This window comes from Schistocerca serialis, chromosome 6 (genome assembly GCF_023864345.2).
Source record: "Schistocerca serialis cubense isolate TAMUIC-IGC-003099 chromosome 6, iqSchSeri2.2, whole genome shotgun sequence".
NCBI classification, from domain to species: Eukaryota; Metazoa; Arthropoda; class Insecta; order Orthoptera; family Acrididae; genus Schistocerca; species Schistocerca serialis.
Genome location: NC_064643.1, coordinates 388875050 through 388902106, shown reverse-complemented (window position 1 = coordinate 388902106; position 27057 = coordinate 388875050). Strand labels below are relative to the sequence as shown.

General features: G+C 42.4%; 1 protein-coding gene across 1 annotated transcript in view; it reads right to left on the bottom strand.

Moving 5' to 3' along the window:
• Positions 1–20266, bottom strand: part of LOC126483801 (farnesyl pyrophosphate synthase-like) — a 284194-nt gene extending 263928 nt beyond the window's left edge. The window contains exon 1 of the mRNA XM_050106981.1: positions 20069–20266. Coding sequence (XP_049962938.1) covers positions 20069–20202 — 134 coding nt within the window. The 5' untranslated portion in view covers positions 20203–20266. The remainder of the gene's footprint in view (positions 1–20068) is intronic.
• Positions 20267–27057: the final 6791 nt, after the last annotated feature.

The following is a 27057-nucleotide window of genomic DNA, read 5'->3' as shown; positions in this document are numbered from 1 at the left end:
GGATACTTAGTAAATCACAGTAAGGATTTCAGAAATGCTGTTCCACTGAGACAGCAGTATACAATTTCACTGTCCACATAACAGAGTCTTTAAATAGTAAAATGTCACCAGTAGGAATATTCTGTGAGTTATCCGAAGCATTTGATTGTGTGAACCATGACATTATGTTAGAGAAATTACAATTCTATGGTATAAAGGGAACAGAATATGAGTGGTTTAAGTCATATGTACAGAACAGGAAGCAAATGTCTCTTTATATGCTTCAAGTGATTCAAAGGATTTTGCCACTTCATCTAACAGGGGTGAAATTACATTAGGTGTTCCACAAGGTTCGATCATGGGTCCCCTCCTGTTCTTGACATATGTGAATGACCTCCCTTCTTATGTGAAAGAAGATGCTGAACTGACACTATTTGCTGATGATACAAGCATAATTATTAGTCCAGTAAAAGAAAGTCCGATAGAAAATGATACAAATAAGGTCTTTGGAAAAGTTATTAATTGGTTTTCTGCGAATGGGCTTGCTCTGAACTTTGAAAAAACACAGTACATCCAATTTTCTGCTGCAAAAAGTATAATTCCTTCAATAAACATAACACATCAAAAGAAGTCAGTAGCCAGGGTAGAGCATACTAAGTTTTTGGGTGTACATATAGATGAGAATCTTAAATGGAAAATTCATATTTGGATCTCCTAAAGCGACTAGGTTCAGCAACTTTTGCAATCAGAATAATTGCCAATTTAGAGGATGTAGAAATTAGTAAGATAACATACTTTGCATACTTCCAGTCCCTGATGTCATACGAAATAATATTCTGGGGCAACTCAACACTTAGGCAAAAGGTATTCACTGCTCAAAAGAAAGTAGTTAAAATAATAGGCATCTGTTTAAAAGGTTAGGAATTCTTACAACTGCTTCAAAGTACATTTACTCAGTAATGAAATTTTTTCTCAACAACATGGACCAGTTTAAAATCAACAGCGACATTCATGATTACAATAGCAGAAAAAAGAAAGACCTACACTATACTATACTTAACCTATCTTTGGCACAGAAAGGGGTAAAATATGCTGTCATAAAACTTTTTGATAAATTACCAGATGAAATAAAATGTCTGAAAAACAGCAGTAATAGTTTCAAAAACAAATTGAAATCATACCTCCTTGACAACTCCTTCTACACCATAGATGAATTCTTGAATATGAGTAAATAAATCTGGAGATATAATATATGCATTTTGTGACATTTAAGGGAATGGGATAGATAATAGAAATATTTAGGTATAACATTAAAGTGTAAAAAAACCCTTGTTTCCTGTGCGCACTTCTTGTGACACGTTCTACATCATAGCGGTTTTCCGTGCTATTGATCAATGGACCACATAACTAACTAACTGACTCCAACGCCACTTTGTCTGTGACGCATTTTCGCCACAGCATGAAGGCGAGCGTCGGAAGCCGTTAGTAAGCAGGCAGCCGACTCTTGTTCTCATTTGAGGCTCCGTATTTGTCTCTACTGCACGGAAGCCGCGGGTGAGGACAGAACTGGCTGACGAACACGTGCCATGCCGATAGCGGTGCCTTTTATCCTCGAACGAACTGTAATGCAATCGCTTCATCTCTTGTCGTGCCGCACTGTTCCTCTGAGAGACAACTGCGATTAGATAATAGTATTTGTGTTGCTACGGTCACGCGATACCCAGTTCTTTACTTAGCTCACACGCTGAGCAATGTCTAAAATTGTTTTATAACTACAAATATTCCCACAGATTTCGAAAATGTAGGGTAACAACAACAACTGGTGAAACCATACAACTGACACTGTAGCTAAAGGTGTCTTCTACTAAGCCGAATGTGAAGGAAGACAGCAGGGATAACCCTTTTTGGTAGCAGTACGTCGAAGCATAACAAGATGGAGGGCCATTTTCAGATTGGAGGCAAAGTAAGCTCTCTCTCAGTATTTGGAAAATTTATTATCTGTGATTTATTTGTTTTCGACTTTAACCTTCTTTGTAAGACACACTGAACTAGATTTAGGTTTGGTCACGTGCAGCAATAATATACAACTTGGGGCTTGAACCTACTCCAGAAGTCTGTATTTTTGCTTAGCTTCAGTTTAATTTGTAGGAATAAGGCAACGAACCACATTTGCTACACGAAGTTCACTTTAAAGTTTCATTTTTATTTCAGTTCAAAACGCAACTATAATAGTCCGCCTACAGAAAGCAATAACGCATTGTAGGTAATCACTGTCTACTTTCATTCGCGTTAAGACAAGGTGAGATTGTTTTAGGTTGATGCGTAACTTCGTAGCATTTTTGTTTTGCATGTTGGTACTCCGGTTGCTAAGGGTTTATTTACCGGTTGTTATTTTTTATTTGTAGTTCACTGTTGCTTTTTGAGTTTACATATTGTCATTTTGACATTTGGAGCTCACGAGTGGAGCTGTGGAAGCTAGAAAATGGAGTTACAAGTGGAGAAATAGGAACATTTCCGACATATTCTTCTGTTTGAGTTCAGTAGAGGGTAGACAGCTGCAGAGGCCGCCAGAAACATTTGCGCCGTCCATGTTGTACAGTAGTATCATTGGACAGAGCACGGCAAGAAAATGGTTTTCTCGTTTGAAGGTGGATCGTTCTGACATTAGTGACTCTCCACGTTCAGGACGACCTTCGGTGATTGATGAAGATCGTTTAAATGCATTAATCCACTGTGTTCCACGTCAGTGTATTCGAGAATTGGCAAATGTGATGAACTATGATCATTCCAACATCGTGCGGCATTTGGGGTCTAGTGCAGCAGGGGATACAACCCGTCGGCTTTGAACAATGACGTCATTCCTTAGTCATAGATCGTAATGTCTTCACTTCGAGGCATAGATAATAAAGCAGTTCTGTGTTCTAATAAGCACTATCATTAAAGTAATTGAATGTTAATCTAACAGCGATCGCTTGATATTCGGTACATCGTTAAACGTGTGATTTAATTAACTTAATTGTTTGTTACAGATACAGATGCTTCAGTAGCTGATAAGTGGTTTTTGGCTTTTTTTTAAAAAAAATCTCACAGTAACTGATAAGTGTTTTTTGGCTTTTTAAAAAAATAATCTCACGAGATAGAATAAACTGATCCTACTTTATGAAGCAATCAATAAAAAAACTAAACTAAAACATAACAGCTTTTAAAAAAAAATCTCACAGTAGCTGATAAGTGTTTTTTGGCTTTTTTTTTTAAAAAAAATCTCACGAGATAGAATAAACTGATCCTACTTTATTAAGGAATCAATAAAAAAACCAAACTAAAAGCTGTTATGTTTTAGTTTAGTTTTTTTATTGATTGCTTAATAAAGTAAGATCAGTTTATTCTATCTCGTGAGATTTTTTTTTTAAAAAAGCCAAAAAACACTTATCAGCTACTGAAGGGAGCTACAACACTAAGAAGAATCGCTTCTCGGCTTTTGACAAGATGTTGCTTAATAAAGTAGGATCAGTTTATTATATCTCGTGAGATTTTTTTTTTTTAAAAGCGAAAAAACACGTATTAGCTACTGAAGGGAGCTACAACACTAACAAGAATCGCTTCTCGGCTTTTGACAAGGTCAATGTTTATGTCTCTCGCATTCCTTTGTTTCTCAACATTCTCCTCAGCTCTTTCATCTTTGTAATACATGGTCTCTGGCGACTTGTGACGTCATTGTTCAAAACCGACGGGTTGTATCCCCTGCTGCACTAGACCCGGCATTTGCATACAATGGACACGGCTAAAAAATCGAATGTGTACTTACCGCATGCTGTAAGCCAAAATCACACAAATCAGGAGGAGGCAATATGTGCATCTCTGATTGCGTCATAAATTGGCTCATGAACAACACCAACCATTCCTATCTCGCATTGTCACTGGTGACGAAAAATCGTGTCTTTATACCTAACATAAAGGAAAGAAAGGAATGGCTGAGCCCAAACCAAGAAGCAACTCCCCCCCCCCCCCCCCGCCCCCCCTTCACCTCTCCACAAACCAAGAAGCAACTCCACGTACAAAGATCTGCGCGCATCCACAAAACATAATGTTATGTATCTCGTGGAACAAAGACTGCGTGGAGTCCTATAAATTGCTTCCCCGAAGTGTAACGATCGCTGCTAACATTTATTGTCAACAACTGAGGAGTCTTACAGACACACTCCATGAACAACGACAAGGAAGGCTGCTCGATGTGATGCTACTCCACGACAACGCCCGTTCGCATTCTGCTAGCTTGGCAAAAAACACTATACAGGAGTTGTGTTGGGAAGTCATTCCGCTTCCACCTTATTAGCATGGTCTTGCGCCCTCAGATTTTCACCTTTTCCGCTCTCTGACGAACAGTCTTCAAGGAACTTCCATTCTGGATAAAAAATGCGTTCCGAACATGGCTCGACCAGTTCTTCATCTCAAAACCACTTAATTTCTGCAGTCGCGAAATCGGAAAGCTATCCAACGTTGGGAGGCTGTTGTAAATAGTGAAAGAAAATATATTAATAATTACTAAACTCTCTGTTATGTGTATCTATTGAGTTTATTAAACTCGTGGAAAAACATTACTAACTCATGCACGAAGCCAGCAGATCGTCATATGCAAAACATTAGCAATCGGTATTCTTTTAATCTCCACAATTCAATGAAATTTAGTGGTCACTTTGAAGTTGAATTGACTCTCCACCGAATTTTGTGACAATAATGTCAGGTTAGCGAACCTGTCTACAATTTAACTATTGCTAGTTAATAATCATAAAATCATAAATTTAGATGTCGAATCTCTTCCTTCTTTCCGTGCTTGCTGAGAGACATTCAACCTTATGGAAGACATTGTTTGTTTGCTTTACTTTTCCCAAACGTGTTTCAGCACTTTTTGTGCTGCCTTCAGCACATTTTTTAAAATTTTTGTTCAATGTGAAAATTATTATAATGCGGCAATATTTGAATTTCATCTTAGTTATTTATATGCACAAGAATTGATAATTAGGTGTTAGTCTTGCTGTGGCTTACATATGTAGTTAGTGGTACATGTCATTTAACTGATATACGAATATTGTATGTTTATGCTGTGGCGAGGATTAGACCTAGGATACTAGTCTGGAGGAGAAATATTTACATAGTTTTATATATACCTTACATAATACTGACAGGTTGTTTTTATGCTGGTAGCTTTACAGCTACCACACATTTTTTACAGCCTGTCTTCTGCAAACAAATAAAAACGGTTTCTACTCTTATTTTTCTGTTTCTCGTCCCTTTCAGATCGAAAGTAGCCTCATTTGCATGTTATTTACGATTGTTCATTCTTTGGCCTTATTTCCTGTTATTTTCGATGTGTAAAGACAACGTTTCAGTCGTCATATACGGCGCTATTGCGGCTGTTTTCTGTTCATTTATTTCATTGTTCAAGTAAAAATACAATATTTCGTGTATCAGTTAAGTGATATGTGTCATTAACTATACACGTAGACCAACGTGACATTTGAGATATAATTAATACTCCTTCATATGTATAGAAATAACTTTAAGCTGAAATTAAAATGTTGCCGTATTATAATAATTTTCAGACTGTACAATAAAAATTTCCACTGAAGATTGCACAAAAAGTACCGAAATATGTTTGGGAAAAGTGAAATAAACAAATAGTGTCTGCATAAGGTGGAATATCTCTCCAATTGCTGGTTAAATTTAGCTACCACAACTTCTCCCGTTACTATTACTGAGATGCCAACTATTCTCGGAAAATTGCCTACCCGTCAAACAGTTCAAAGCCAATATTTTTAGTAAGCACTCCCAAATTCTAAAATTTCCAGAATACCCCTCATGTCCTCCTTCGAGGTCCGCCAGCGGAGACTGCCCTTCAGTAGCACTGACTACACTACGTGCGCGCATTAGGTTAGGTTAGGTTAGTGTTTTTTAACGTCCCGTCGACAACGAGGTCATTAGAGACGGAGCACAAGCTCGGGTTAGGGAAGGATGGGGAAGGAAATCGGCCGTGCCCTTTCAAAGGAACCATCCCGGCATTTGCCAGAAACGATTTAGGGAAATCACGGAAAACCTAAATCAGGATGGCTGGAGACGGAATTGAACCGTCGTCCTCCCGAATGCGAGTCCAGTGTGCTAACCACTGCGCCACCTCGCTCGGTGTGCGCGCATTCGTTGTTCTCCAGTACACCGACCGTGTTACCCCTTTCCGCGTACTCTTACGCACATTGATTAATATGTTTCCCGAACAGAAATTACGTGAGCTGAATTAAATGAAATGAATGAATCGGTGCAGACGAAATTAATAAAGATGTATAACATGAAAAAATATTCGTGTAAACTGTCCAGATATGCTGACCGTGAAATGCAATTAAAAAAAATATCTAGTATTAACTGAAATTTTATGTCAAACCAAAACTCAAACCCGGTTGCCACTGATATAATTTCATGTCATTGCATGTCCCTAACTACAACGCCTTTGATCCATTCATTTCATTTCAGTGATGAAACCTTAAAATCGTGCTTCACAGTTTTCATAAAAGAAACTTTGTTATATAAAATTACTCACGCTGCTAAGAATTTTTATTATTATTCTGAAACTAATTTCAACCTCGAAGTCTAGCAGAACTTTAAAAAATTCATAGTTAATACCACAAGCCCACCATTAAAAAAAAAATGGTTCAAATGGCTCTGAGCACTATGGGACTCAACTGCTGTGGTTATCAGTCCCCTCGAACTTAGAACTACTTAAACCTAACTAACCGAAGGACATCACACACATCCATGCCCGAGGCAGGATTCGAACCTGCGACCGTAGCAGTCCCACGGTTCCGGACTGCGCGCCTAGAACCGCGAGACCACCGCGGCCGGCCCATTTTAAAAGCTGTTTACTAGCTTGTGTGGTTTTTTGAACACAACGTAATTTCAGTTAATTTATTTCACTTTGTACTTATCACCAGAGACAGGGCGAGCTAAGCTTCTACGTCATACGAACTCCTCTACTGGTTCTATTTTGCAGTGCGGAACCTCCAGTTGTTTGTTCGGAAAAATAAGAGGGGCAGCTCTGAAGACGTGCTCACACAGTCTGACGGTTAAGGCGACTACTAGCAACAATCAAAATAGATGCGTGTCCCATTACCAGTCTGGCACAAATTTTCATGTGTCATGACACATTCAGCACGTTATATTAAGACAGCAGTATTTCATAGAGAATCTCGTACAAATAAACTTCCTACAACTTCAGAAAATTTGTCGATTTCAATAAAATTACATTGGTTTTAAACAGAACTTTGCAAAAATGATGTACGTAATGACGTGTATTCACTTTGTAACATTTTTTAATATAGTACATTCATAGTTTCCGCCATCGTTTGTCTACCTGGTGCAACAGCCGCTAATAACGGACAAATCTCCTATTTGGATGTTCATTTCTGTGGCCATGTTCCGTTCCTGCTGGCATAAAGTCTGTTACCCCTAAGAATGGAAAACACTTGGCACCATTTGCCTGTGAATTATGTACCATACCTTAAATGATTTCTGCATTTTTTTATGCGGAGTTGCGGAAGCAGCGTGGGACTGGCAGAATCTAAAATTGCGTTTAACGGCAGCCAGACTGGTTGATGCTGGCACGTGAACTCACCTCGCAAACCCAACTGGGCCCGGGTCTCCGGCCTGTCCAAAAAACCAGCGCGCTGAGCATTAAACTGTACTAAGCACGTCACCTTGTCAAAATTAAAAAGTTTGTCACAGTCTGCGAGACTAAGAACGTAGCTTACATCTGCAAAGTTAAATAAGTGGCTTTTTGAAAGTACTTCATGGTTCATGGTGTGGGTTCCTGTAGTCATGTCCTAGTTCATGAACCACGGGCAACGTATGAGTGGCCAAGTAAATGGTCCCTACAGTCGGGATACCAGTTACTTTGGAATAAGGCTGGGCATCTCGGACACATACTGAGTCGTGGTCACCTTTGTGCTCATACAGCAAAGACTACCAAATCCACCGGTTAGTCCCTCAACCGTTAGGGGTAAAACCCTATGGGACTCGGGGCAAGTAAGGCTAGCAACCTGCTTCCCTGGTACTTCAAATATGATGCTGGCAACAATCAGAGCAAAATGCCTCGGACCTTTGGAGGTGACGGAGTCCCACCTCTAACTGACAAACCAGGGACTCCTAAGATACGACTTGGCAAACAAATGGTAATGAGATGGGGAGCTGTTAATATCAATGGGGGCTACTCTGGGAAGAAGGTAGAGCTGGCAGAGGCTGCAAGTAAGATGGGGCTGGACGTTTTAGCTGTTAGTGACATCCGGGTAAGGGGTGAGAAAGAAGAGGAAGTGGGAGAATACAAGGTCTACCTGTCAGTAGTCAAAGCAGGAATAGCGCAATGGGGTGTAGGGCTTTACATCAGGAAAGAAATGGAACCCAGCGTAGTTGCAATAAGGTATGTAAACGAAAGACTGATGTGGATAGATTTGACAGTGTCTAGCAAGAAAATTAGGATTGTGTCAGTATATTCGCATTGTGAAGGGACAGATCAAGATAAGATGGATAGTTTTTATGAGGCACTCAGTGATGTAGTTGTTAGAGTAAAGGACAAGGACAGCGTTCTGCTCATGGGTGATTTTAACGCCAGGATTGGAAATCGAACAGAAGGGTATGAAAAGGTTATGGGTAAATTTGGAGAGGATATGGAGACCAACAGGAACGGGAAACAACTCTTGAATTTCTGTGCCAGTATGGGCTTAGTAATCACAAACTCCTTTTTTAAACATAAGAACATTCACCGGTATACTTGGGAAGGCAGGGGAACCAGATCTGTCATTGACTATATAATAACAGATCAGGAATTCAGGAAGGCTGTGAGGGACACACGTGTATTCAGGGGATTCTTTGATGACACTGATCATTATTTAATCTGCAGTGAAATTGGGATTGTGAGGCCGAAAGTGCAGGAGGTCAGGTCCATATGTAGGAGGATAAGAGTGGAGAAACTTCAGGATAAGGAAATCAGGCACAAGTACATAACAGCGATCTCAGAAAGGTACCAGTTAGTTGAATGTAGTCAATTACAGTCATTGGAAAACGAATGGACAAGGTACAGGGACACAGTACTAGAAGTGGCTAAAGAATGTCTTGGAACAGTAGTTTGTAAAAGTAGGATGAAGCAAACAGCTTGGTGGAACGACACAGTCAAGGCAGCCTGTAAAAGGAAAAAGAAGGCGTGTCAAAAATGGCTACATATTAGAACTTAGGTAGACAGAGAAAGTTATGTTGAAAAAAGAAACAAAGCCAAACAGATAATTGCAGCATCCAAGAAGAAAGGTTGGAGACTATGGGTCAAGCTGCTGGAAAACCATTCTGGAGTGTAATTAGCAGTCTTCGAAAGGGAGGTAAGAAGGAAATGACAGGTATTTTGGACAGATCAGGAAAACTGCTGGTGAATCCTGTGGATGCCTTGGGCAGATGGAGGGAATATTTTGAAGAGTTGCTCAATGTATGTGAAAATACGATCAGTAATGTTTCAGATTTCGAGGTAGAATCGGATAGGAATGATGGTGGAAATAGGATCACATTTGAGGACGTGGAGAAAATGGTCAATACATTGCAGTGCAATAAAGCAGCTGGGGTGGATGAAATTAAGTCGGAACTCATCAAATACAGTGGAATGTCAGGTCTTAAATGGCTACACAGGATAATTGAAATGGCCTGGGAGTCGGGACAGGTTCCATCAGACTGGACAAAAGCAGTAATCACACCAATCTTTAAAAATGGAAACAGAAAAGATTGTAACAACTACAGAGGTATCTCTTTAATCAGCGTTGTGGGTAAAATCTTCTCAGGTATTGTTGAAAGGAAAGTGCGAGTATTAGTTGAGGACCAATTGGATGAAAATCAGTGTGGGTTTAGGCCTCTTAGAGGTGGTCAGGACCAGATCTTTAGCTTACGGCAAATAATGGAGAAGTGTTATGAGTGGAACAGGGAATTGTATCTATGCTTTATAGATCTAGAAAAGGCATATGAACGGGTTCCTAGGAGGAAGTTATTGTCTGTTCTACGAGATTATGGACTAGGAGGCAAACTTTTGCAAGCAATTAAAGGTCTTTACATGGATAGTCAGGCAGCAGTTAGAGTTGACGGTAAATTGAGTTCATGGTTCAGAGTAGTTTCAGGGGTAAGACAAGGCTGCAGCCCGTCTCCACTGTTGTTCATATTATTTATGGAACATATGTTGAAAACAATAGACTGGCTGGGTGAGATTAAGATATGTGAACACAAAATAAGCAGTCTTGCATATGTGGATGACTTAGTTGTGATGGCAGATTCGATTGAAAGTTTGCAAAGTAATATTTCAGAGCTAGATCAGAAATGTAAGGACTATGGTATGAAGATTAGCATCTCCAAAACGAAAGTAATGTCAGTGGGAAAGAAATATAAACGGATTAAGTGCCAAATAGGAGGAACAAAGTTAGAACAGGCGGACGGTTTCAAGTACTTAGGATGCATATTCTCACAGGATGGCAACATAGTAAAAGAACTGGAAGCGAGGTGTAGCAAAGCTAATGCAGTGGGCGCTCAGCTACGATCTACTCTCTTCTGCAAGAAGGAAGTCAGTACCAAGACTAAGTTATCTGTGCACCTTTCAATCTTTCGACCAACTTTGTAGTATGGGAGCGAAAGCTGGGTGCATTCAGGTTACCTTATCAACAAGGTTGAGGTTACGGATATGAAAGTAGCTAGGATGATTGCAGGTACTAGTAGATGGGAACAATGGCAGGAGGGTGTCCACAATGAGGAAAATGAAAGAAAAACTGAGAATGAACTCTATAGATGTAGCGGTCAGGGCGAACAGGCTTAGATGGTGGGGTCATGTTACACGCATGAGAGAAGCAAGGTGACCCAAGAGACTCATGGATTCAGCAGTAGAGGGTAGGAGGAGTCGGGGCAGACCAAGGAGAAGGTACCTGGATTCGGTTAAGAATGATTTTGAAGTAATAGGTTTAACATCAGAAGAGGCACCAATGTTAGCACTGAATAGGGGATCATGGAGGAATTTTATAAGGGGGCTATGCTCCAGACTGAACGCTGAAAGGCATAATCAGTCTTAAATGATGATGATGATTTGAAAGTACTTCGCAGTTTTATGAGGGGCAGCGAAATGAAATCGGAACACCCTCCTCAGCGGGACCATGGAATGGTTCCGTTCAAAAGTAATTACCACACGCGCTAGGACTTTCCTCCCACTGGGAGACGATAGGATCAATTCCTGTTTCGTAGAACGCAGTCGGCCGCTGACGCATCAACGACCGCACACTCTTGCTCTTCATGGTCCGACTGAAAGCGACCTCCACGCAAGTCGCACGGTGGAAGATTGGGGCTCTATGGAGGATGTTGCAGTGTTTTCCAACCAAATTGCAGAAGTGTAGCCCTTGTCCGATTTGCAGTGTGGAGGCGGGCGTTATCGTACTGTAGGACGATTCTGTCCGACAGCATTTCGACAAGCCGAAGACAAACTGCAAAGCCAACAGTGGAAACATCGCACACCTCCCCCCCCCCCCCCCCCCCCCCGTCAAAGAAATCCAAAACTGTTCGCAAAAGTTCCGGTGAGGTCATGACGACCTTCTTCTTCGAGCTCGAGCATGGAACCACAATCAATGTGCAGCGCTATGAAAACACTTTGCAGAAACTGCCACAAAGTCAAAACCCCCAGGAATGCTGTCGGATGGAACCTTCCTGTTGCACGATAACGCCAGCCTCTCACTGCCATTCGGACGAAAGCTACACTTCAGCAGTTTGGTTGGGAAACACTGCAATATCCTCTGTATAGACCGGATCTTTCACTGTGTGATTTTCACATCTTTGACGACCTGAAGAAACACGTGTGTGGTCATTGGTTTCAGTCGGACGAGGAAGTGCAAGAGTGGGTGTGGTTGTGCATCCGTCACCGGCTGACCGTGTTCTACGAAACAGGAAATGGTCGTCCTTTCTCCCAGTGGAATTAATTTCTTAACGTGGTCGTGATTACTTTTGAATGGAACCATTCCATGGTCCCGTTGAGACGGCAGTTCAGTTTTTTATTCACTGTCCCTTACACATAACATGACACACACTTCAGTTCTCCGTTTTCATGTTCAAATAGAAACGTTACGCTCTTTATTTGTAAAGAAAATAGGTTTCCTAAATCAGTCTGTAACCAATATGATTTGTTTGTTTGTTAATACAACCACCTAAACTTTTGTCAGCAGATAATGTACACATAACACCTCTCATTCTTAAGCTACATTATTCTTAATTGGAGATGTGATGATTGCTGTAACCGATAAGTCGTAGTAACTGAAAGTATGTTAAGTAATCTAGGCGACTTTATTCGCAACAAAAAACGTTACGTACTTTAGGAACTTCCGTTAGACCCACTGTGCAAGTACAGTGCGAAAGTCATCCATAAATGAGACTAACGAGAAAGGTGGCAAAGTCGCTGAGAGACGGCTTTCGTATTCGGCAGGAATGCCAGTCCAGCCGCCCACGTTTTTAGAGTCGATTTCCTCCTCTAACTTTTTCGACTCCTAGCTTCTTCTTCATCTCTAATCATCTTCGTGCCGGAGGAACGCTAATCTCGTCTCTTGCAACGATATTAATTCATTAGTAATAGTAATACACAGTTCGTCCATAAAGTTCCGAAAGTGATTTTATTCCTGATGGTAACAGTGACGTCAGCGAAGTAACTACGGTGGCGGCTTGAACTAACAACGGTGCCGCGCGGGTTTAGTCGAGCGGTCTAAGGCGCTGCAGTCATGGACTGTGCGGCTGGTCCCGGCGGAGGTTCGAGTCCTCCCTCGGGCATGGGTGTGTGTGTTTGTCCTTAGGATAATTTAGGTTAAGTAGTGTGTAAGCTTAGGGACTGATGACCTTAGCAGTTAAGTCCCATAGGATTTCACACACACACTAACAACGGTAAACAACACGTATGCATCCTCTACAATGACTTGAAGAAGAGAAAATTGTGTGCAAAACGTGTCCCGCACACCTTTACTCCCAAACAAAAACGACAACCTTGGACGCCTGCTGCGACTCTATTGAAATGTAAACCGCGGACCGTTCTTTTCCGGAAATAATGAAATAATCCGTACGGTTGACGACACTTGATATCATCAATATGAATACCACAAAAATACGGACTGTATTAGTTCACATGAAGGATCAACGTTTCGACGAGATAATCGATATTTAAACCAAAATCTCGCAAGTTGGACAACATCCCAAACAAGCTCGTTTCTGACTGTTTCACATTCTGTGCGTTGTATTATTTTTTTGGGGGGGGGGATGGGGGGGGGGAGGTAGGGTAGGGGAGGTAGGGTAGAGGAGGTAGATCGCCTGAAGCATTAAAACAACCATTTTAATGTTTCTCTATTTTTATTAATTCAGTCTTTGGACTGATAAGGTGCAATTAATGTAAGGACACAATATTACAGCTCGGTTATTATTTGCTTCTTTATTAATAGTTTCACTACATATTGTTTGACGACTGAGTTCAGCGTACGTCCGAACTTTAGATGTGTTCCCACTAGGGCGATAAATATCTGAAGATGCTCTCGGTTGGCCGAGCGAAACTAATTATAAAAAGAATTGGCCACCCGAGAGTAGGACTCGCGCACTCAGGATTCTATACAAACTTAATTATCTGTATATATAGTTCATCCATCCTGCGAATCGTGAATCTCAAGGACTTTTCTCTGCTTTCAATACAGACATGGTCACGCGAATTCCAAGGCGATATCGAAATCACTACAGAAGTTCCTCAGACTAACCCGGTCATACAGGAAGAAGTGAGCAGAGGACTTGAGTTTTTATATGTTGATATAGAATACTTAATAAAATATTTTTATTTACTTACTAAAACATGACTAAAGTTTCATTTTATGTTTGCTTGCAATAATATCCATCTACTATGCTTTTGACGTATGATGAATGCAACGTTATGTTCTAATTGCAAAACGATATTTGTTATGTGATATAATTACAGTTTAACAATTTTCCTTTTTTTCCCTTTACTTGTACTGTGGAAACATGCTTCTTGCCAAATTTCATGACTCTGCATCAACGGGAAGTACACTACAGATTTCGATGAGTGAGCTTGCGAGTATCAAAATATGCGATCCTAAATGGCCGTATGTTTTGACTACATTGACTTACAAGCTTATATGTTTTGCATCGCCAAGGGACCACAGACCTTAGTAAGTGACATAAATTTGAATTTGATACGCCAACCTGTTCACGAGTAAAAGGGATCTGAAGAGACAGCCAGAAAAACACAGCCGGACAAAAAATATTCTTTTCGCGTTATATAATTACAGATTAACAATTTTCATATTTTTTCCATGACTTTTACTGTGAAACCTCGCATCTTTCCGAATTTTGTGATTCCAGATCAACGGGAAGTATCCCATAAGTTTTGTTTTGTGAGGTTTCGAATATCAAAACATGTGACATAAATGGCCATATCTGTTGATTGCATTGACTTAGAAGCTTAAAGGTTTACACCGCCAAAGGACATAGACGTTAGTATGTGATATACATTTGAACTTGATACGTCAACTCGTTCCTGAGAAAAAGGTTCCTAACAGTCGGACAGACAGACAGACGGAGAACAAAGAGGTGCTACAATGGTTCCGTTTTTACTGGTTGAGGCACGGAACCCTAAAAAGGAAAAATACGCAGCCTGTGGCATTTTGTGTTTACATTAGTCCCTGACGATTGCTGTGACCCCTTCAGTCGGTGTGTGCGTTCGCTATGTAACAAAACCACTTAACTTACAAGTTCACATGAGCAGGCGACTGCGAAGTTGTTCCCTCGCAACATGTTTACAGTGTGAGTGTCAGCTGCTATTCAGTTGCTGTGTGTACTGCCGCTCGGTGAAGCTGCATCCAGAAAACAAGCTGTTACGCGGCGAGGATCACTCGCAGATTGCCTGGTAGCTGGAGTGACGTAACGTGGCGCTACTGGATGCAGCGTGAAGGCGCGGGCGGGTCGCCGACCTCTGTAGCGGATGCCGGCGGTAGCTCTGCGCCCCAGAACCTCCAGAACAGGTGCCGTCTAGAGAGAGGGCTGGGACGGAGACTGAACAACTCTCAGGGGCGTTTCTATGCGGCATTCTACAGCCAATAGGCAGCGACGTTCGTTATGCCAGACGCTTACGATATAATCATACCCAGAGCAATTATATTTATTGATTTCTTTATTTTTTTATTGAGTCACCAGTCGTCTGACTGGTTTTATGCTGCTTGCCACTGATTTCTCTCTTGTGCTAATATGTTCATCTCAGAGTAACTCTTGGACCTTACGTCCTCATTTATTTTCTGGATGTATTTCAGTCTCTTGTCATCCCCCACAACTTCCTCTGTGACTGTGTAAGTTATTCTCTGATGTCTTAAGACATGTCCTATCATCCTGTCCCTCCTACTTGTCTGTGTTTTCCATATGTTCCTTTCTACACATCACCGATTCTGCGGAGCCGAGCGGGATTAGCCGAGCGGTCTAGGGCGCTGCAGTCATGGACTGTGCGGCTGATGCCGGCAGAGGTTCGAGTCCTCCCTCGGGCATGGGTGTGTGTATTTGTCCTTAGGATAATTTAGGTTACGTAGTATGTAAGCTTAGGGACTGATGACCTTAGCAGTTAAGTCCCATAAGATTTTACACACATTTGAACATTTGATTCTGCGGAGAAATTCTTCATTCCGCCGCGCGGAGTGGCCGGGCTGTCTGGGGTGCCACGTCACGGATTGCTCGGCCCCTCCCGTCGGAGGTTCGAATCCTCCCCGGGCATGGGCGTGTGTGTTGTTCTTAGCGTAAGTTAGTTTAAATAGTCTGTAAGTCTAGGGACCGATGACCTCATCAGTTTGGTCCCTTAGGAATTCAAACACATTTGAACTTCCTCAGTCCTTATCTTATCAACCCACTTGATTTGCAACATTTTTCTGTAGCAGCACGTCTCAAATGTCTCGATAATCTTCTGTTCCGCTTTTCCCACTCTGCATGATTCCCTAGGATACAAAGCCACTCTCCAAATGTACATTCCCAAAAATTTCTTCCTCAAATTACGGCAAATATTTGATCCTATTAGACTTCTTCGCCTGGAATGCCTTTTTGCCAGGGCTAATATAGTTTTTATGTCCTACTTACTTCGTCCATCATGTGTTATGGCTCAAATGGCTCTGAGCACTATGGGACTTAACTGCTAAGGTCATCAGTCCCCTAGAACTTAGAACTACTTAAACCTAACTAACCTAAGGACATCACACACATCCATGCCCGAGGCAGGATTCGAACCTGCGACCGTAGCGGTCGCGCGGTTCCAGACTGCAGCGCCTAGAACCGCTCCATCCTGTGTTATTTTGTGGATTTTGAAACTTTTCCGCGGCCGAAGTGGCCGAGCGGTTCTAGGCGCTTCAGTCTGGAACCGCGGAACCTCTACGGTCGCAGGTTCGAATCCTGCCTCGGGCATGAATGTGTGTGATGTCCTTAGGTAAGTCAGGTTTAAGTAGTTCTAAGTTCTAGGGGACTGATGACCTCAGATGTAAAGTCCCATAGTGCTCAGAGCCATTTGAACCATTTAGAAACTTTTCCGACTTGCAGATTGTTACACGAAATTTCGGGCGAACTGCCGCATTTCTGCAACTTTCTGCCGCGATATTTCGGCGCAGGATCTTCAACCAGCGCATGCGCAACGGGAATTACGTCAGAATTCACCTGAAGGTGGCCAGAAGACTCCGCGCTGAAGTATCTTGACAGCAAGTTAGAGACATCCTGTAGTTCTCCCGAAACTACGTGGAACAATATGTGCGCCGCGAAAGTTTTAAATTTCACAACTCACCGGGGAGGAGCTGATGCAGTGTATTCGAACATTCGATAAGTTCCGTGAAAGAAGAGTAAGGTTACTGAGCTCAGTGACATTTTTACTAAGCTGTAGAGATAGCATTATTCCAAAGTTTATTAAAATTGTGAATTTTATTCATACTGCCGCTGCAAGTAACATAAAAACGCAGTGAGAGCATGGCATTGGCAAGATAAATTATTGGTTTTATTTGGCCTGAATTGGTTTCTGTATACAAGGATATGTATTACCTGCATTTATAAGTGCCAGCAGGACTATCTTCGTTGTCTTGGGACTGGGTGGATGGTGCGACATGGGCCAAAGCGAACTACATCCAGAACGAGGCTACGACGAGGCAGACTGCAAAGACTGACCAACTTTTGACATGGGTGCCACAGAAATTCCCTACCCCCGTCAACTTGGCGGGGTGGTCTGTAGATGACGCGACCGTTTCTGTGTTGGCAGGAGTGATTAATTTTGCTCCTACACGTGTTTGAACACCACTGGTGAACTTTGTCAGTTCCATCGAATGCACTTTCATAAAGTTCCGGAAAAGAACAGTTGATTTTTTTGCTAAAGAAATTGTGTTCGATGTTGTCCACATTAACAGGAGGCTACAAATCAAGGTCGCTTGTAGTATCTGTCGCAAATATAGGGTGATTCTAAAAGGACTTTACAACTGTACTTACATGAACAAATTTATCAGACAGTAGAGGTGTCATCGTGTATCAAAATACTGTAAGTTTCATTCCATACATTTACTTACACTTCAATTTCCACTTTAACTTCCCCTTTGTCTGAATGTGTCTGCCACTAGTCGTACAGCAAAAGTCCCATCTGGCGACAATTTCTTGTCACATTTTATTCAACATATCTGCCGTCACTTCTGCAATTTCAGTCTGTATAGTTTTAGGTGCAATCTTTTCCGTAAAACTCTCCAAGCAATTGATTAAGAAACTGCAAGCTCTCGTGACGCACGATGGGTTAATTTCCTGGGACTACGAACGGAACTCACTCTCGTTCGCTCGACGACATCCTCACGAACCCGTGGGCAACCTGGATATATGTTATGACGAAAGCTATAACCAGTTTGAAAGAAATTCTTATGCCGAGAGTAAATTGTCGGCCTGCATGGAGGTTCCTTATGGTACTCGGTACAAAATTTTTGAATCCTTGTTTGCTGAGCCGGCCGGTGTGGCCGTGCGGTTAAAGGCGCTTCAGTCTGGAACCGCGTGACCGCTACGGTCGCAGGTTCGAATCCTGCCTCGGGCATGGATGTATGTGATATGCTTAGGTTAGTTAGGTTTAATTAGTTCTAAGTTCTAGGCGACTGATGACCTCAGAAGTTAAGTCGCATAGTGCTCAGAGCCATTTGACCCATTTGACCCCTTGTTTGCTGACTTTCTTTCTTCTAACACGCAAAGAGTACGTTCGGGACCTGTGAAATCTGCCATTTCGATTTTCAATTTTCTCTCGTTTCCTGGTGGCGGAATTCGGTACTACAACAAGAAGTGAATGAAACTTTAGCTACAAGATGGCACCTTACACACATGATTTTCAATTTTCTGCCATTCCTAGCGGCGGAATTCGGTACCACAACGATAAGTTAATAGTATTTCACTACAGGATGGCATCTTCACGACATATCTAAGTCGCATCGCAGGTTCAAATCCCGCTTCGGGCACGGATATGTGTGATGTCCTTAGGTTAGTTAAGTTTACGTAATTCTAAGTCTAGGGGACTGATGACCTCAGATGTTAAGTCCCATAGTGCCTCGGGCCATTTTTTTTTTTAAGTCGCGTCAGTAAAATTTTACATGTAAGTGAAGTTGTAAAGTCCTTTTAGAATCATCCTGTACATAAATCCTACCTTTGCTAGGCAGGAAGAATGAGAACAAAAAATGCACCACTATTCAACAAGGTCTGATCCAAAGAGCTAACTCGCATGACGCACTTGCCCGGAAATTGTATATGACAACGCTCTTACAGTAGCCACAATGGAATAAATCGTTCACTTAAAATTATGTGATAGCACAGTGCAGGAACGAAGCTTAATATGCGTGACAATGTAGTTGGATTTACGTAACATAGCAGTAAAAAGAGAAAGGAAAACGTTGCATGGATTACTTATGGTTTATTTAAGTAGTATGGAAAAAAATTAAATGTTACATCTATCAGGTATGTAACCACGTACTTACTGCAACCTACATCCTTCTGAATGTGCTTAGTGTATTCATCTCTTGGTTTCCCTCTACGATTTTTACCCTCCATGCTGCCCTCCAGTACTAAATTGGTGATCCCTCGATGTCTCAGAACATGTCCTACCAACCGATCCCTTGTTCTAGTCAAGTTGTTCCACAAGCTCCCCTTCTCACCAATTCATATTCAATACCTCCTCATTAGTTATGTGATCTACCCATCTAATCTTCAGCATTCTTCTGTAGCACCACATTTCGAAAGCTTCTATTCTCTTCTTGTTCAAACTATTTATCGTCCATGTTTCACTTCCATACGTGGCTACACTCCACACAAGTACTTTCAGAAACGACTTCCTGACACTTAAATCTATACACGATGTTAACAAATTTCTCTTCTTCAGAAACGCTTTCCTTGCCATTGCCAGTCTACTTTTTATATCTTCTCTACTTCGACAATCATCAGTTATTTTGCTCCCAAAATAGCAAAACTCCTTTACTACTTTAAGTGTCTGATTTCCTAATCTAATTCCCTCAGCATTACCCACATAATTCGACTACATCCCATTATCTTCGTTTTGCGTTTGTTGATGTCCATCTTTTCTCCTCCTTTCAAGACACTGTCCATTCCGTTCAACTGCTCTTCCAAGTCTCTGGTTGCTGTATTTAAGTTGTAATCTTCTTCGGTTTTCTTTTTTTCCGCATCAGGGCAGGGTCGGCACGGTTATTAACGGATTTGTCACAGTTTAGTTAGGGGGTGGCCGGATGCCCCTTCTGTTGCCACCCCGTTACCTCCCGGAACGGCATGTGTGTACCTCAACTGTCTGCGTGTAGAGTTAAATGTGAAAGCGAACGAAAGATTTCTAAATGTTTGCGAATCACGCAATTGAAGCGGTACTTGGATACCAGCCCGGTATTCAGCTAGTGCGCTGTGGGAAACCGCCTAAAAACCACATAGGCTGGCTGGCACATCGTTAGCGGCACGGCTAGAGGGCAGGCTGTCGCGCGCTTACCTGTAGCGCAGCCGGCGCGCCTGGTGCTGCTGCTGGTGCGTCTTGCGCTGCAGGCCGGAGGACATGGAGCGCTGGCCCGCCGCCGCTGCGCCCGCGGCCAGCCGCCTCACGCACGAGCTCGTGGTCGCCAGCATGTCGTCGCGGCTCTGACTGACCCTCGGCAGAGGCTGCGGCTGCGGCTGCGACGCGCTGCTCTGCTCCTCTGCCCCTCGCGGGCGTTGATAAGGCCGCGCCGCGTCACCCGCCGGTCACCCGCGTCGCGCGTCCCGGCGGTACTCGCCTCCGATGCCGCCACCGTCGCCGTCTGTTTGTTCCCCAAAAAAGAAACACTTAGCGCCGGCGAAATAAAATGTGCAACAACATCCGTGTACTGTCACCGACTCGGATGACTTGCGGTGCAAAACGACGAGCTGTCCCCTGGACCGAAACTTATTTTTCTGTGTCCACTGAAGGTGCGTCAGCAGGTGTGCTTCTCGACTCGCACGTATTCTTGTCAACAGCCGCATCTCTAATCTACTTAGAAGCTTTCGACAATGTTGACTGCAATACACTCGTGAGAACTCTGAAGCTAGCGGGGATAAAAATACGTCGAGCGAAAGCTTAGCTACAACTTGTACATAGACCAGACTGCAGTCTTGAACAGTCGAAGGGGGAGAAGGGAGTGAGACAGAGAACTGCGGTAGAAAAGGCGGTTTATTCGTAGAATTTTAGAAGAGTAAAGGTATCAGATAAATTATATAATGGTAAGACAGAGATTTAGGTAAAAAGACGAGGGCTAGTAGAAACCCTTGGGTAACAGAAGAAATATTGAATTTAATTGATGAAAGGAGAAAATATAAAAATGCAGTAAATGAAGCAGGCAAAAAGGAATACAAACGTCTCAAAAATGATATCGACAGGAAGTGCAAAATGGCTAAGCAGGGAAGGCTAGAGGACAAATGTAAGGATGTAGAGGCTTATCTCACTAGGGTTAAGATAGATACTGCCTACAGGAAAATTAAAGAGACATTTGGAGAAAAGAGAATCACTTGTATGAATATCAAGAGCTCAGATGGAAACCCAGTTCTAAGCAAACAAGGGAAAGCAGAAAGGTGGAAGGAGTATATAGAGGGTCTATACAAGGGTGATGTACTTGAGGACAATATTATGGAAATGGAAGAGGATGTAGATGAAGATGAAATGGGAGATATGATACTGCGTGAAGAGTTTCACAGAGCACTGAAAGACCTGAGTCGGAACAAGGCCCCCGGAGTAGACAACATTCCATTAGAACTACTGACAGCCTTGGGAGAGCCAGTCCTGACAATACTCTACCGTCTGGTAAGCAAGATGTATGAGACAGGCAAAATACCCTCAAACTTCAAGAAGAATATAATAATTCCAATCCCAAAGAAAGCAGATGTTGTCAGATGTGAAAATTACCGAACTATCAATTTAATAAGTCACAGCTGCAAAATACTAACGCGAATTCATTACAGACGAATGGAAAAACTGGTAGAAGCCGACCTCGGCGAAGATCAGTTTGGATTCCGTAGAAATGTTGGAACACATGAGGCAATACTGACCCTACGACTTATCTTAGAAAATATATTAAGGAAAGGCAAACCAGCGTTTCTAGCATTTGTAGACTTAGAGAAAGCTTTTGACATCGTTGATTGGAATACTGTCTTTCAAATTCTGAAGGTGGGAGGGGTAAAATACGGGGAGCGAAAGGCTATTTACAATTTGTACAGAAAGAAGATTGCAGTTATAAGAGTCGAGGGGCATGAAAGGGAAGGAGTGGTCGGGAAGGGAGTGAGACAGGGTTGTAGCCTGTCCCCGATGTTATTCAATCTGTATATTGAGCAAGCAATAAAGGAAGCAAAAGAAAAGTTCGGAGTAGGTATTAAAATCCACGGAGAAGAAATAAAAACGTTGAGGTTCGCCGATGACATTGTAATTCTGTCAGAGACAGCAAGGGACTTGCAAGAGCAGTTGAACGGAATGGAAAGTGTCTTGAAAGAAGGGAATAAGATGAACATCAACAAAAGCAAAACGAGGATAATGGAATGTAGTCGAATTAAGTCGGGTGATGCTGAGGGATACGAGAAATCAGAGCTCATACGGAGGCACATAGAAAGTCGTTTTTCCCTCGCTGTATTTGCGAGTGGAACAGGAAAGAAAATGGCTAGTAGTGGTACAGGGTACCCTCCACCACGCGCCGTACGGTAGCTTGTGGAATATAGGTGTAAATGTAGACGTATAGCCTATTAGCGACGATATTCAGTTTGTACATTTAGGAGGGATTAGATTGGTTGTTTGGTTGTTTTGGGGAAGGAGACCAGACAGTGAGGTCATCGGTCTCATCGGATTAGGGAAGGACGGGGAAGGAAGTCGGCCGTGCCCTTTGAAAGGAACCATCCCGGCATTTGCCTGGAGCGATTTTAGGGAAATCACGGAAAACCTAAATCAGGATGGCCGGACGCGGGATTGAACCGTCGTAGGAGGGATTTGACAACGATTGACTGTAGCAAGGGAAAGGTGTACCATAGAAGGTGAATGATTAACTTTAGGAAGCGAAATACTGACAGTTACTGAATTTAATTGATGGAAGGAGAAAATACAAAACAATACAGCAAATCAAGCAGGCAAAGGAAAATATAGACGTTTAAACAAAGGAGACTGACTGAAAGTGCAAAATGGTAAAGCAGAAATGGCGAGAGGAGAAGTGTAGGGCTGCAGAAGCATGCGTGACTATGGGAAAGATAGATGACGCCTACAGGGAAAGTAAAGAGACCTTCTCAGAAAAAGACAACTCTGAATATTAGGAGTCCAGATGAAAAGCCAGTATAAAACAAGGAAAGGAAAGCTTGAAAGTATATATAGAAGGGCTATACAAGGAGAACGGACTTGAAGGTATTATTGAAAGAGAAAAGGAACGAGATGTGGATGACACGGAAGGTATAATACTGCGAGAAGACTTTAAATGAGCTCTAAAAGACCTAAGTCGAAACAAGGCACTTGGAATAAACAACATTCTCTCAGATTACAGAGCTCTTTCTGAGACAAAAGACTCAGTGTCATGGGTGGGCATAAAATGATAACTGCATCCATCTGTCGCCCACCAGTATCGTTTCCTGATGTAACAGAAAACTTCACAGCAATCTCACTTCTACGTAAGTTCTCCAATCACACTGCAACCATTATTACAGGCTCTAATCATCTCACAGTCTATTGGAAAAATTACAGTTTTGTAATGGTGGGGGCGAAAAGACATCCTGTGAAATATTACTAAATGCATGTCTGAAAACTTTCTACAACACATAGTTCGGAAACACACTCATGATGGAAATATATTGGGTCTAATGGCAACAAATAGACCTGACCACTTTGAGGATGTCCACAGCCAAACTGGTATTAGTTCAGTGACCATGAAGCGGCTTTAGCAAGAACGATTAACAAAGCAGAAATGGCAGTGTGTGTGTGTGTGTGTGTGTGTGTGTGTGTGTGTGTGTGTGTGTGTCTGTGTGTGTGTGTATGTATACTCAGTAAACTAGATTAAAAAAACAGGAATGTCATACCTCAATGAGGAACTTGAAACTTTCAGCGCAGGATAGGAGCATGTAGAGCAACTGTGGCTCAAGTTTAAAAGAATAACTGACCATGCAGTGGATAGATGTTACCCAATAGCACAGATCGTAATGGAAGGGGCCCTCCGTGGTATGCACTCACGGCAAAGGAACTTCTAAAGAAACAGAAATTACTGCATAATAGGTGTGAAACAAAGCGTAGAACTATAGACAGAGAGATGCCGAATGAAAAACGTTTGGCTGTCAAGAGAGAACTGCATGAAGCCTTCAGTGACTACCGTAGCAGAATATTGTCAAATGATCTTTCACAAAACCCCAACAAATTCTGGTCGTATGTAAAGTCTGTTGGTGGCACCAAATTTAGTGTCCAGTCCCTAGTGAATGAGGAAGAAACTGAAATTGAGAGTAGCAAAGCGAAAGATGAAAATGCTTAACTCTGTTTTAAACGTCCCTTTACTAAGGAAAACTCAGGAGAACTGCCCCAGTTTAATCCTCGTGCCACTGAAAAGATGAATGAAACACATATTAATGTCAGTACTCTTGACAAACAGCTGAAATCATGAAAACTGAACAAAGCTCCATCCCAGATGGAATCTGTATCAGGTTCTATACTGAATTTGGGGCTGAGTTAGTCCCTCTTCTAACTATAATCTATTGTAACTCCCTCGAACAAAAAACCGTGCCCAGTTCTTGGAAAAAAGTGCAGGTCACACCCAGCTACAAGAATGGATAGCAGAAGTGAGCTACAAAACTACCGTCCGACATCCTTGATATCGATATGTTGTAGACTCTTAGAACATATTCTGAACTCAAATAAATATAATGAGGCATCTCGAACAGAATGACCTCCTCCATGCCAACCAGCATGGATTCCGAAAACATCGATCATGTGAAACCCAACTCTTACTTTTCTCACATGACATAATAAAAGATTTCGATCAAGACAGGCAGGTAGATGTAGTATTTTCTGATTTCCGAAAAATCATATGAGTCAGTACCGCACCTGCGCTTATTGTAAAAAGTACGGTATATGGGGTATCAAGTGAAATTTGTGGCTGGACTGGCAGGGAGGATGCAGCATGTTATCTTGGATGGAGAGCCATAGTCAGATGTAGAAGTAACTTCCTGTCCATGTTTATATTAATGACCTTGTAGACAATATTAATAGTAACCTCAGACTTCTTGCAGATGACACAGTTATCTACAATGAAGTACCGTCAGAAAGAGCCTACATAAATATTCAGTCAGATCTTCATAAGATTTCAAAGCGGTGCAGAGATTGGCAACCTGCTTTAAACGTCAAGAAATGTAAAATTGTGCACTACACAAAATGAGTCCCTCCCTCAGAACACCAACCTTTCAGTAGAAGGAAGAACACCCATACACAACCTCAAAACAAATCCTGGCCTAATCATCCTGCCTCCAGACAAAATTTCCATCACTGTTGTTATGAACTGCAGTGACTGACTGGCAGAAGGTCTCCGCCAGATATCCAACTCCTCCACCTACAAACTCTGCCAGAGTGATTCCATCCCAGAAGTCCAACACAAATTCCAGTCCCTGCTTAAAGCCTTGGGCCCTTCCCAGAACATCTCCCCTGAATCCACTTCCCACCTCACCCATTATGATACCCGTACACTCACCTTCTACATGCTCCCCAAAATACACAAACTCAACAATCCTGAATGCCCCCTTGCGGTTGGTTATTGTGCCCTCACTGAAATAATTTCGGCCTTCATTGATCAACACCTTCAATCAATTTCCCGTAACCTAGTCTCCCATGTCAAAGACACTGACTCTCCACCATCCCCACCCTTTTACCTCCTGGATCCATCCTCATCACTGTTGAAGCCACCCCCCTACACACCAACATCATGCATGCCCATGGTCTTACCACTATTGAATACTATCTTTCCTAGTGTCCTTCAGACTCCAAACCCACTACCTCATTGCTCATACACCTTACTAACTGTATCCTAACCCACTACTACTATTCAATTAAATGGAAGGGATATAAACAAATCCCTGGAACCGCCATGGGCACCCACATGGCACCCTCCTACACAAACCTTTTCATGGGCCATCTAGAAGAGACCTTCCTGGCCTTCCAAAACACCAAACCTCTAGTCTAGTTCAGATTCACTGACGATATTTTTATGATCTGGACCCAAGGCCAAGACATCCTATTGTCATTCCTTCACAATCTCAACGACTTCTCTCCCATCCACTTCACGTGGTCCTCCTCAACCTAGCATGCCACCTTCCTAGATGTTGACCTCCTCCTCTCTGATGGCTGAAGCCCCACTTCTGTCCATATTAAACCCACCAACCGCCAACAGTACCTGCATTTTGACAGCTGTCACCCCTTTCACACAAAAAAATCCCTCCCATATATCACACCAAAAAATCCCTCCCATATAGTCTGGCTACCTGGGGACAGCATATCTGCAGTGACAAAAACTTCCTTGCTCAATATGCTGAGGGTCTCATCAAGGCCTTCACAGACAGGCACTATCCCCCAGACTAGGCCCCAAACAGATCTCCCATGTCATTTCCTCTCTCACCCCCCAATATTCCCACCACACCCAAAAACCAGCCACAAAGTAGTGTACCCTTCATCACCCAGTGCCAACCCAGACTGAAACAACTTAACCACATCTTTCGTCACGGCTTTGTTTACCTATCATCATGCGCTGAAATGAGGGACATCTCACCCAATATACTTCCTACCCCTTCTGAAGCGGTGTTCCATCGCCCACACAACCCCCACAACACTGTAGTCAATTTCTACGCCGCTCCCAATCCCAACCCCTTGTCACAAGCATCATATCCTTGTGGAAAACCCAAGTGCAAAACCTGCCCAATCCACCCACCTGGCACTTCCTATTCCAGTCCTGTCACAGATTTATCCCACCCCACCAGGGGCTGGGCCACCTGTGAAACCACCTGTGTCATATTCCAGCTCTGCTGCAATCACTGCACAGCATTTTATATTGGTATGACTACCAACCAGCTGTCCACCTGTGCCTGTCTGCAACATGACGTGTCTTCTTGACAGTAAGTAAAAATCTGTCTTTTCCTAGGTTATTTATATTCCTACCTGGAGTTTCATTGTTTGAGTGTGGCACTTTGTAGGGATATGAAGTGGAATGATCACACAGGCTCAGTTGTGGGTAAAGAAGGTGGTAGACTCCATTTTTTTGGTAGAATACTGGGAAGTGCAATGCAATCAGTCTACAAAGGAGGCTGCTTTAAATATCTTGTGCGACCGATTCTAGAATATTGCTCAAGTGTGTGGGACCCATACTAAAAGGGACTAACAGGGGATGTTGAACATATACAGAGAAGGGCAGCGCGAATGGTCGCAGGTTTGTTTGATCCATGAGAGAGCGTCACAGAGTTACTGACGAAACTGAAATC